The sequence below is a fragment of the Cariama cristata genome, unplaced genomic scaffold (assembly GCF_000690535.1).
Source record: "Cariama cristata isolate BGI_N322 unplaced genomic scaffold, ASM69053v1 scaffold19223, whole genome shotgun sequence".
NCBI lineage: Eukaryota > Metazoa > Chordata > Aves > Cariamiformes > Cariamidae > Cariama > Cariama cristata.
The window spans coordinates 2,361-13,594 of record NW_009608022.1 but is presented as its reverse complement, the minus strand read 5'-3'; the positions used below and the strand labels follow the sequence as shown (position 1 = coordinate 13,594).

Sequence of the window (11,234 nt, the reverse complement as noted above, 5' to 3'; positions counted from 1 at the left end):
AAAGAGTTCCCAAGCCTGGTTGATGCTGTCTCACTCATCACTACATTTGTTTAACGGGACCACAAACCATTCTGCTGATGCATCCAAGATGAAATAAGAGCTCAGCTAAATCAGAGTCTAGGGAGTGGGCTCTCTCTGGCTTCTAAGAACAAAAATAGAAGAAAGCCATCCACAAAACAGTTGTGAAGAAAGATCTACTGGGGCAGGGGGGAAACACATAGGACCATTTTTACACTGGTGCTCTACCTTTTGTTTTCAGTCAGTCAGAACATATCGAATGTATTTTACATCTAACACAAACTGTGCAAGACTACTCACTTAGCAATCTTCTCCTTTAAAGCCTTCCAGTCCCAAAGATCAGATGGGGTGACATTCCACATATCATACTGAAGAATCTGAAGAACACAGTGGTAGTCCACATTAGACAGGGCGCTCTTTTCCCCATGTTTTATAAATCACATTGTAAACTGACCTGTTATTCCTACCAACTATTCTCTACAATTCAGCCTCAGCGAAGCTCCTGTATCATAATCTTACAAAAACACAATCTTTTAACTGCACTAAAGACGACAGCCAGCGCAGGCTGAGTCTTGCTTTTCTTGTATTGCTCTCTGCACTTCAGTTTAACTTAAGCACTTCTTACTGCACTTCAGAAGCCAAGTCATGGAGGAAAACTCAAGCACCATCTGTACTGTTGCAATATTATCCGCCTCAGGTGTTTCAGTCATACACCTCCTTCTGTATCAAAGACCAGGCACAGCCACGTTATCTGCTTTTCATAGCTTTGGTCCTGACGCAGGACAGGTCCTGGTACTTACTCCTTTGCTGACAGGAGAACCCTCGTATGTTTCATATGGTCCTTGCTCCTTGGCAAGTTCACAGCTGGCTTCCAAAGCACCATAATAAATGGTCTCAAAAATTTGCTGGTTCAAGCGCTGGGCCTCGGGACTTTCAAAGGGGTACCTCATCAAGATGAAAGCATCTGCCAGGCCCTGCACACCAATGCCAATGGGACGATGACGTCTGTTGGAGCGTTCCGCCTGCATGGTATTCAAGCAAAGAGAATAATTACCTTTACCAGAACTACATAGAAGCATAGAACAAATAAGGTTGGACAGGACCTCTGAGAGGAATTTTCATCTGTACCATTGCCTTAACTTTCACGGGCCATCCATTCTGCTGCAACAACCCATCCTTCAATTCTGCCCAGTTCCCCACTGTTTGCTGGGGCAGGAATTTGAGGACCCAGATTAAGTTTTTTAGAAGTGCTCACTGATTTTAATTGCTCAACCTGACAAAGGGACCCATGATTTAGGAGCGAACACTAAGCACTTTCTGAAAAACAGGCCCGTGAAGACATTTAAACTCATGCATTCAAATTGTACATGCTAGAAGAATCTGATCCTCATCAAGTTTGGTTTCACACTTTGGGTATTTGCTTATTTCCTTCTCCAACACCCAGTTCCGCTGCTTACCTTTCTATGTTCTTGCAACGCAACAAACCCTGCTCCCATTCCTCTTTTTACCAACCCTCTCTCTGCTTTCCTTCCAGAAAGCAGTCTATGCACCCTCCCAAAAATGCATAAAACCAAGACAACCGAGTTACACCTTCTTGGGATCTTTCCAGGATCCTTCTCTCTGTTCCACGTTCCACTCTACTCCTCGTGCTGTTCTGTGCTTTAGGTAAATCCTCACACATGAAAAAAATTCCAACTGCAGAACCATCTCAAGGGGAGGCTTTTTCTACAACTGCTTCACTAAGGAACTGTTCTGGGTTGAAGCTTAGGAAGCCACTAACAACGGGTCACATCAGCAAGCAGGTAGTTAATAGAACTCCCAAATATTTGCCAAAACAGGTTTACAAAATCCCTCGCTGATTCCTTCTGCCCAAGACTGAACTGGGATTACCACAGAACAACAGGCCTTTTGTCACCAGACTCTCGGCATGCCTTCAGTCCCGTACCAGCTCAGCGTAGCACTCACCTCCGGCACAGGGTAGTAGTTGATATCAATGATTTTGTTCAGGTTTCGGACAATAACTTTAGTGACTTCAGCTAGCTTCTTGAAATCGTATATATGCTCTGAAGTGACATACATGTTCAGAGCTATAGAGGCCAAATTACAAACAGCAACCTGTGGAGAAAATACAGTGAAAACAGGTATGCCAGCCAACACCCCATGCAAAACCCACACAATCTCAGTTCCAGAGCATGCCCTCTATCCAAACTATAGGGAAACAAAGAATCAAAATGCACTCCTCATTTCTGTGCTATCTTATGAGTAAGATAAAAAGGGTAACAACAATTCCAAAAGGTTTAGTAGAAATGAGTATCACCATAAAAATTCAGTTCTCTGGCCTGGTCAATCCTATTGCCTGCAAGGCATCCTTATATAAACTAAGCTTAACCATTTCTTGTGTTGCCAGAATCGGCATCTGATCTCAATGAGATCCAGACTATATTAGGGCATTTTCTTGGTCATTTTTTAACACCAGCACTATTTCCAACCCCAGGAGAACTGAAAGAAGTCAGCTACGATTTCCTGTGCAGCGCAGGCAGGCAACATGGCTCTCCACCTCTTCTAGACTACTTGGGATTTTATGAATACGCTAAAGAGTGCGAGCTAAAGAACTACTAGCAGCTCAGGCAGTAGAAACTGATACTTGCAGTTACAACAGCCTCTAGAGCTTTACTGCCCTAGAAATTCCCCCCCCTGCTGTATTAGCACCAACTCATTCCTATGTCCTTCCTTCACCTTTGTTAGCAATGCTGCGGTCCAAACATAGCACATCTGTGGAGCACCAAGATTAAGGTAGTATGCAGGGAACTCAGTGGGAATTGTTACTGAAATATAAGTCTGGGACATGGTTTTACTAAATCATTAGCTGAAGAGATGCTTCATCAGCTACCAGCAAGCCAGAGAGCTCACTTCTCCCTCAAGCTTTCAGAGGTTTGCACTGATGGGTATCTTGTTTTATATCAAATCCTCCATGGGAGTTGGAAGGGAGGGGAAACCCACACACAGAGTCAGCAGAAGAGCTACAAGTACTTGAGTCAAAACATCCCCAGAATTTTCTTAGCAATCTGCTCCCTTCCCTAACCAAGTCAGACATATTCTAGAAAGCTGCACAGGAGCAGTCATGGCTTTCCTAAATGCTACAAGTTCCTGTTCTCCACCTACCTCGTCTTTGCTGGTATACTCCACTATTTCTGTACACAGATTGCTGCATTTGATGGTCCCCAAGTTCTGCTGATTGCTCTTCCGGTTGCAAGAGTCTTTGTAGAGCATGTACGGTGTGCCGGTCTCTGTCTGAGATTCAATGATAGCATACCAGAGCTGCTGGGCCTTCACTACTCTGCGGACACGGCCTTGCTTCTCATAGCTGCAACAGGGCACAAGTTGCTTAATAATTCCCAGGCTCTCCAAAAACAGCAGTGAAAGACAATCATTTTTAACATAACATCAGGTTCTCAGGCAGGCAAGATCCCATTCACTTCCAAACTGTGTGAACTCTGAACTAGCCAGGAGAGTCTTAACAGCAGAGTATCAAAGACTGTCCTTGTTTAAAGGAATCATAGAATGGTTCTGTTGGAAGCGACCTTAAAGCCCATCCAGTTCCAACCCCCCTGCCATGGGCAGGGAAACCTTCCACCAGACCAGGTTGCTCACAGCCCCATCCAACCTGGCCTTGACCACTCCCAGGGATGGGGCAGCCACAACTTCTCTGGGCAACCTCTGCCACTGCCCCTCCATTCTCACAGCAAAGAATTTCTTAGAAATCTTTCACTACAACATCCTATACAACTAGTTCAAAACAAAGCCATCGACCACTTTAAGGAGGGATCACTTCAATGTCCCTCTAACAAGCTAAAACAATTATTCACACACAGTTCTATCTTGAGCAGGTCACAGTTTGAAGCAAACAGTAAGTAGACATTCCCCATCTTTGTCCTTTGATCATTCTGGTAACAGAACTCACTGACCACTTATGAGCCAACACCACAAACCTGTGCTTTGGCTCCCAGGTAGCACACAACAAGGACAGTTCTGTGAATGGATGACCACCACTTAAAAGTCTGTTCACTTTTCTTACCTCTCATATAGTTTCTCAAATTCCTCTCCCCAAACCTCATCTAGACCAGGACACTCATTTGGACACATTAAGGACCAGTCCTGTAAGAAGGAACAATATTCAGAGAAAATCTTTAGGCACACTGTTAATTAAAGGCATTCAACTTCAACAGCAGATCCTGCTGTAAACAGGAACATGCAAACTACACTTGCCATCCTGAAAAACTAGGAACCAATTCTGTCAGCAGCCATGGGGAAGGTGTTTATCAGACTAGTCAGATTTATTTAAAAAGTAATTACATGAATACTTATGACCAAACTGCATTTTTAGTTCTGAAATGACTGGTTCTCAAGATATAACCCATTTTAAAGTAAATACAAGCAGTCATATGAAAATCAATTTACTGAGAAGTTCTTGATGCTTTAAATCCAGAGTAAAAATCTAGCGTAATTGTGTAAGCACTTAAGTCATGGGCTGCAAGATTAAGCACTGAAGCAAAGTATCCCACTGGAGTTCTCCAACTCCATTCTCTACCTGCACAGTCTAGTTCTCAAATAAGGTGCAGCAGCTCTTTCAAGGAAGTTCCTTTGCTGCTAGGAAGACAGATCTGCAATTCTTCGTGAACTCCTTCCCAGGGCTAGTCACCTGTTTCTCCATTAACAGATCTATTCTGCACCAATCAAGCTTCTTACCTGGTTGGTTTCAACTCGCTTCATGAAGAGATCAGGAATCCAGAGGGCAAAAAAAAGGTCTCTGGCTCGCTGCTCTTCTTTCCCAGTGTTCTTCTTTAAGTCAAGAAACTCAAAGATGTCCAAATGCCATGGCTCCAGGTAGATGGCAAAAGCCCCGGGTCTCTGATACATAAAACATAGTAAAGATTAGAACAAATTTCTGCTGAAAATAGAATCTCCTGCACTGGTCCTGAGTGCACACAATGCCTTAAAGTAACTGGAGCTTAGTTGTACAGTCTTCTTAAGGCAATTTGAATCTGCTTTTTTGTGTTACTGCTGCTCTCACTTTGGAACTGGGCCATGTTACTAGCTCCGGACTCTCAATAAAAACTGTTTACTACCACAAATATATTTCCTCTGTGCAAACAGGAGCTTGACAAATCTTAGATTTACTAATTGTGTCATGCCTCCATGAACCTCTGGACTATGTGAAGACAGAGGATCAAGCGGCTTTCTACAGTTTTATACCTTAAATCACTATAGGGCATTCAAGGAGTGACTATTAACCAGTGCAAGAGGCTGCTCTAACATGTGCACAGCATGCAGCAGACATATACCAAAAGATACACCTGCATGATAAAATGCATAGTGAAAGGGGAACACCAGAATATCAACCAGAAAAGGGGAAAATACCCTATTTTACTTATGTGTCACCTACAACCACTTCATCAGCTCACCAGTGTTACTGGGTCAATCTTTCACAGATGTGGAACTTCTCCCTCTGACCTGAGGGACTTGACCCTAATTTAATGGAAAGCCAGTACCTTGTTTCCACCTTGATCCACATAACGGGCAGTGTTGTTGTAGACCCGCAGCATTGGAACCAGCCCATTGGAATTTCCATTTGTCTGCAGAGGCACAGGAAAACCATCAATACTGAAAAGCAACTGCCTGAAGGGATGGGCCTACATGTTCTGTATGTCTTTCAGTAGTCTGGAAAACTCTCATGCCAACAGTTAGGAACTGACCACCCCAATCAGTTATCTGGTAGCCCTTTCCCCCTCCCTGTTTTTTTAAATAGACAAAAACATATATATCAGCTACTGGTCCCAGAGACAATAAAATATACCTCCTAACTTCTTTCCTCTACATTATGTAATCTAAAGGCTTGCAGAGGTTACATACAATGTGACAAAAAAAAAACAAACACACATCCACAGGTGATCCCGAGCAGTTAGACATACAAAAGTAAAAGGGCTAGTGCACAAGTCTTTGAGCATATTCCTAGGTTGCTAATACATAAATAAGTTGGAATTGTCTGATCTAACAGTGGAATAAGATCCTCTTCTTGCAAGGAGTTCTACTAGGAAGCCAAAACACCAAGGAAAACCAACCTTTTTGCCTTAGGGCATACTGAAAAGGGAAGGACTACTGAGCTAGACTAACTGCTGTGTCAAACTGACTCGGTAGAAGCAGCATTGATTTGGCAAACAAAATATAGACATTTCCTGAAACCAGAAGGTTAACCTCTGCTGGGAACACCATCTGCACACTTACCCCAGCAATATAGCTGCCTGTGGCTCGGATACAGCTCACAGCAAGGCCGATCCCACCAGCAGACTTTGAGATGAGCGCACACTGCTTGAGAGTGTCATAGATTCCCTCAATGCTGTCATCCTTCATGCAGAGCAGGAAACAACTAATGAAAACAAATAGCTTTAGTATACAAAGATTAAAACAAAAAAAGTCAAGAAGTGCTTCATCAGGGCTTCAAAGAAACAAGGGTAAACACTGAATCTTTAACATTCTAAGCAAAGCAAATAAATGAAGCAAAACCATAGGTTGCAATGTGGAATAAAGGATAGTTTTAGAAAACATCATGAGCAATAGTTGTATTACTGACACCTGTGTTATCAAAGCAAAACATTTTTAAAATCATATCGGTTATGCTTGCTACTTTTAGCATGTTTTAGAAAACAATCATCAGGATTCATTTTGTAATCTGCAGAAGACTATACACATAAGTAACTTCTAAATGAAATATAGCCATGTAAACATTTCCATTAGCTTTAGAAACTTACAGAAACCTGTGTATTTTTCCCCAAAAGGCTACACTAGCTATCAGGTTAAATTTGACAGCAGCTTCTCAGAACTTCATAAAACAATCACAAAAACACAGCCACTATTTTTAGAAGTTGTGAAAGCATTTCATTTGAACAGACCCGATCTCCAAAACTTTATCTTCATCCAGTTATGCATTAAGCAAACTTGAAAGCCAAAGGTACCTGGAAAGCTGAGGCCGATTGGTGCCTGCGTTGAATAACGTGGGGGAGGCATGGGTGAACCACCTTTCAGACAGAAGGTTGTAAGTTTCAATTGCAGCTTCAATGTCATTTTTGTGGATCCCCACTGATACCCTCATCAACATATGTTGAGGACGCTCAGCAACTAAACACAAAAAGCAAAGGAGAAAAAAGAATGTTAGTGTGACATTTAGTATTAGTACAGACAGACGGAGAGGTCATAGCAATAAGCTACAAACAACATGCAATGGGTCATTTGAGAGCCACAGTTTTCATAGAATCACAGAAAAATTCAGGTTGGAAGGAACTTCAGGAGGTCTCCAGTCCAATCTCCTGCTCAAAGAAGAGCCAGGTAAGAGAATCAGACCAGTTTGCTCAGGACTTTATCCAGTCAGGTTTTGAAAAAGGGATGGGGATGCATAACCCCTCTCAACAACCTGCTCCAATGCTTGACTGTTCTCATGGGGGGGGAAAGAAAAAAAAAAACCAAACAACCAAACATCTGTATTAACAGTTAAAATCCAATCAAATATCCAATCCAGCATCCAATTGCTCTCTAGGTTTATTATATTACAATTAACCTCTCACCCTTCTGGTGTCCTAGGATTTTCCTGCTAAGGGCCTACAATAACTGGCACTGATAGCACAGTAGCTCTTTCAACTTAAATTTATTAAAAAGTGCTTAGCATTATGGAAGAAGTTACCAGCTGGACAAGAACTACTTCATCTTCTAAATCCTAGGTAACAGGCAGCTTTCAACACACTAGGGTCCTTAAAACAGACAGGTGAAGCACAGTTGTCCAGGTCACACTGCCATTATTTGGAACACCCAAGTAAACTTGCCACATTACTGCTCTTTAATGATCAAGTGTTCTTCATGCAAGCGTACCACTGCCACCAAAAAAATGCTAGCTCCTTAGCCTAAGAAAAGAAGTTACACATGCCCAGAGAACACCTACTGCAAAGGTTTTGCTACTTTTTTAAACCAGTGCACTGGAATGCTTTATGGAAACCTATGAGGTAGCCTACTTACCTCCTCAACCCCTACTCTGAGCCATGGTTTTGACTTTAAATAATAGTTTAAGTTGATACAGACAGTTATTACCTTTTGAGTTGATTTTCAGCAAGTAGGAGCGTTCTAGAGTCTTTAAAAAGAGAGAATGCATTTTAGTAGACATGCAGATTTCAGTTTTTAAAAAAATCCTGTTAACTCCAACTCAAGCATCTTAACGGTCCTTATCTCAGACTTCAACAGAAGCACCAACTCTGCACTCCACTCCTCCTCTTGTTAATGGCATAGGATATTAGGTGACTAATGGCTAAAAAAAAGCAGGAGTCCACTGTAAGATTCCAACACCGAGGACTGTATGCTTTGGATTATGGAGTGGCAGTGGAACATGCAGCCACAAGGTTCAACGCTACCTCTCAACCCACAGTGAATTAAGGCTAGAAGACAAGACAGCGCTTGCTCTCCACAGCCCCATCCCTCCTTAAAGTATTGTTAGTTATACTACAATAATGCTTTCCAGACAAATTGTATCACAATCTGCAGTGCTGGGTGTTGAACCCACAAAATGACAAATATGGCAAGCCTACAACAAGAGCAGATGCCTTTTAAGCTTGTGCCTAATGGATTACAGCAGTAATTACAGGAGGGGATGCTGGGAATTGCATATCTATATACATAGAGAAACACACACCCCCTTCAAGGTCCCCTCTTTCCATCCTTGCCTCTGCTGTTTCCACAGCTGCTCTGCTCTTTACACACACTAGTTGTTTCCTTGTTGCAAACTACTTCCCCCAAACCAGAAGGCACCATTTCAGGTGTGTTGATGGAAACTCTACATAAAGATCCCAGTTCTTACAGAGATTCACAAGAACTATCTGAAGTACCCGGTGCTATGGAATAGCAAAATATTCTCCAGCTAACCCTCCAGAGAGCCCACTGCGTCACGGCCCAAAAGAATTCGGCAAAGAACAGCACGTTATGAGGGGAGCAGGAGCAGCAGATGGTGGGGGCACAGTAGACTGGACTGGTTGTGGGGGAGATGTTCCAGCAGCATGGAAGACGACAAATGCGTGGGATGACACACCGAGAACAACTGTTACACAAAACAATGGGGAAAAACAAAAATCCCTTTTTTGGTTTATTAAGAATTAGATTCTTTCCTTGAGGAATGGCACAAGCTGGGAAGCTTTCAACACATTCCGTGCTCTCTGCTGCGAAACAGTTAGAGCCCAACAGTTAAAATATTATAGCAGCCAAGTGTACACAACGAAGCCAAGAAGAAAGTACATGATTCATCCAGTTAGGCAACTGCTTTGTGCAGGTACTCTTCGTTTTTTTTACAAACCCACTAATGTCCCACCTACTCCATTGCCCTCCTTGCCCAAATCTGGATGATTCTGAAAGCATTCCCATCCTTCCCAAAGAACTCAGCTCCAGAACAGTATTGAAACAGCAGTCTTCATTATCATAAGCAAAGTGTTTTTTACCTTAAAACCAAAATAGTTGTAGGAGAAGTCTCTGTCGTAGATAATGGCAGAATTCAGGCGCTGAGAGGAAAAAAATACAGAGGAAAATTTACATTTACGTTCAGCTTTCTTGTGCTTCACATTAAAGTATAACAACGCTACCATTGTCTGGCATTTCTGGCCTCAAAGGTCTAGTGAAACAGGTATCAGATCAGAGGAATAAAGTACGGAAGAGCACTTAGCTTGAAACAACAAATGCACAGTTTTAACAATTTTTTTCCAAGTACAATGCACGATTGTTGGCTACGTTTTACTGAAGTCTAACTAGACACTAAGAAACACAAGATAGAATCAAAATACCAACACGACTTCCCCGTCAGAACACAAACCTGGAACAACTTGAAATCAGAAACCAAACCTCATCTCTCCCTTCTGTGCACACAAAACAGATTACTACTTCAAAAGGTACTTCTTCTCAAATTAATTAGTTGTGCTGATCATGACTATGAGGACACCCAAGAACACAGATTCTACGAGAGAAACATCCTTACACAAAGGAAATTCCTACATCCTCTCTTTTAAACTCTCCAGAACAGAGCAGTTATCACCTGCACTGGTCTCTGCATTGGCTTTTTGTCCTAAAATAAACATGGCTTTCCTAAAAATGAAAAAAAAAAAAAAAATTATCTGAACTAAGTTTTAAAAATTCAGTGAACCAGAAGTGAAAAAAAAGTTACATACATCTTTGTTGGCCAAAACTATGTCTAGAGTTTCTTTGGAGATCATTGGTGAGTGCTTCCCATTGTGAGGGTTTATGTAGTTGTAGAGATCATCCATCACATCTACAACAGAAAGGTATTTAAAAAGAAGGACATCCACAGACCTACATATGCATCATCTGTCATTTGTTTGCAAGGATTTAACAGGCAGGACTACCTATCCTTTAAAATAGCCCCCTCCAGCTCTACAAAACATACAACTTTTCTTCTACCTGCTCAGTACTATTACTAATCTGTTAACCTTAAAAATGCATTTCTCTTACAATGTTTTTTCACAGAATTTATAACACATAATAAATGGGAAAGAAAGTGGGTGCAACCTAGTTTCAATCAGTTACATTTTTGATCAATCTATTTATACAGATACTTTTCACAAAACAGGCAATTTCGTTTTCCTTGTGACATGCCTAAAACTCATGTTTTTCATCTCCATGGCATTTTTAGTTAGCCTGGAGTTTAGTTAGTTACTTAGTAACTTCTGCTTAAGAAAGAGATTTCCATATTTATAACCTCTAAAACTCCTACTCCCTTTCTGACTAATTGCTATCCAAGTGCCCCCAAAGACTCACCACTGAATACTTTCTTAGTTTCTTTGTGTAGATTGGACACTGCAATCCTTGCTGCCAGGATAGCGTAGTCAGGGTGTTTGGTGGTCAGGGTTGCAGCCGTTTCAGCAGCCAGAGTATCCAGTTCCACTGTCGTGACACCACTGTACAGGCCCTGAATCACTTTCATGGTGATCTGGGCCTGAAAAAGGAAAATTCTGGAGGTTAGCTACCTGTCGTTGGGGAAAAAAAAAACCCTGATGCTTCAACTATTTAAGAGGTAAGATATGCTTCACTGTAAACAGTACCATTCACTCAAATTAAAATACCAAGCCCTCTTGGTGAAGTACTGACTCCTAAAATTTTAAATAATACCGGGGCAGAAGGGA

At 41.8% G+C, this 11,234-nt stretch overlaps 1 protein-coding gene across 1 annotated transcript in view; it reads right to left on the bottom strand.

Annotated features, from left to right (window-relative positions):
• RRM1 (ribonucleotide reductase M1) overlaps window positions 1–11,234 on the bottom strand; it is a 17,564-nt gene that overhangs the window by 4,744 nt on the left and 1,586 nt on the right. The window contains exons 2-14 of the mRNA XM_009696982.1: window positions 10,870–11,047; window positions 10,263–10,363; window positions 9,543–9,602; window positions 8,152–8,191; window positions 7,029–7,191; window positions 6,301–6,442; window positions 5,568–5,651; window positions 4,765–4,926; window positions 4,094–4,173; window positions 3,181–3,382; window positions 1,984–2,133; window positions 819–1,040; window positions 319–395 (exon numbers count right to left, since the gene is read on the bottom strand). Of these exons, the coding sequence (XP_009695284.1) occupies window positions 319–395; window positions 819–1,040; window positions 1,984–2,133; window positions 3,181–3,382; window positions 4,094–4,173; window positions 4,765–4,926; window positions 5,568–5,651; window positions 6,301–6,442; window positions 7,029–7,191; window positions 8,152–8,191; window positions 9,543–9,602; window positions 10,263–10,363; window positions 10,870–11,047 (1,661 nt within the window). The remainder of the gene's footprint in view (window positions 1–318; window positions 396–818; window positions 1,041–1,983; window positions 2,134–3,180; window positions 3,383–4,093; window positions 4,174–4,764; window positions 4,927–5,567; window positions 5,652–6,300; window positions 6,443–7,028; window positions 7,192–8,151; window positions 8,192–9,542; window positions 9,603–10,262; window positions 10,364–10,869; window positions 11,048–11,234) is intronic.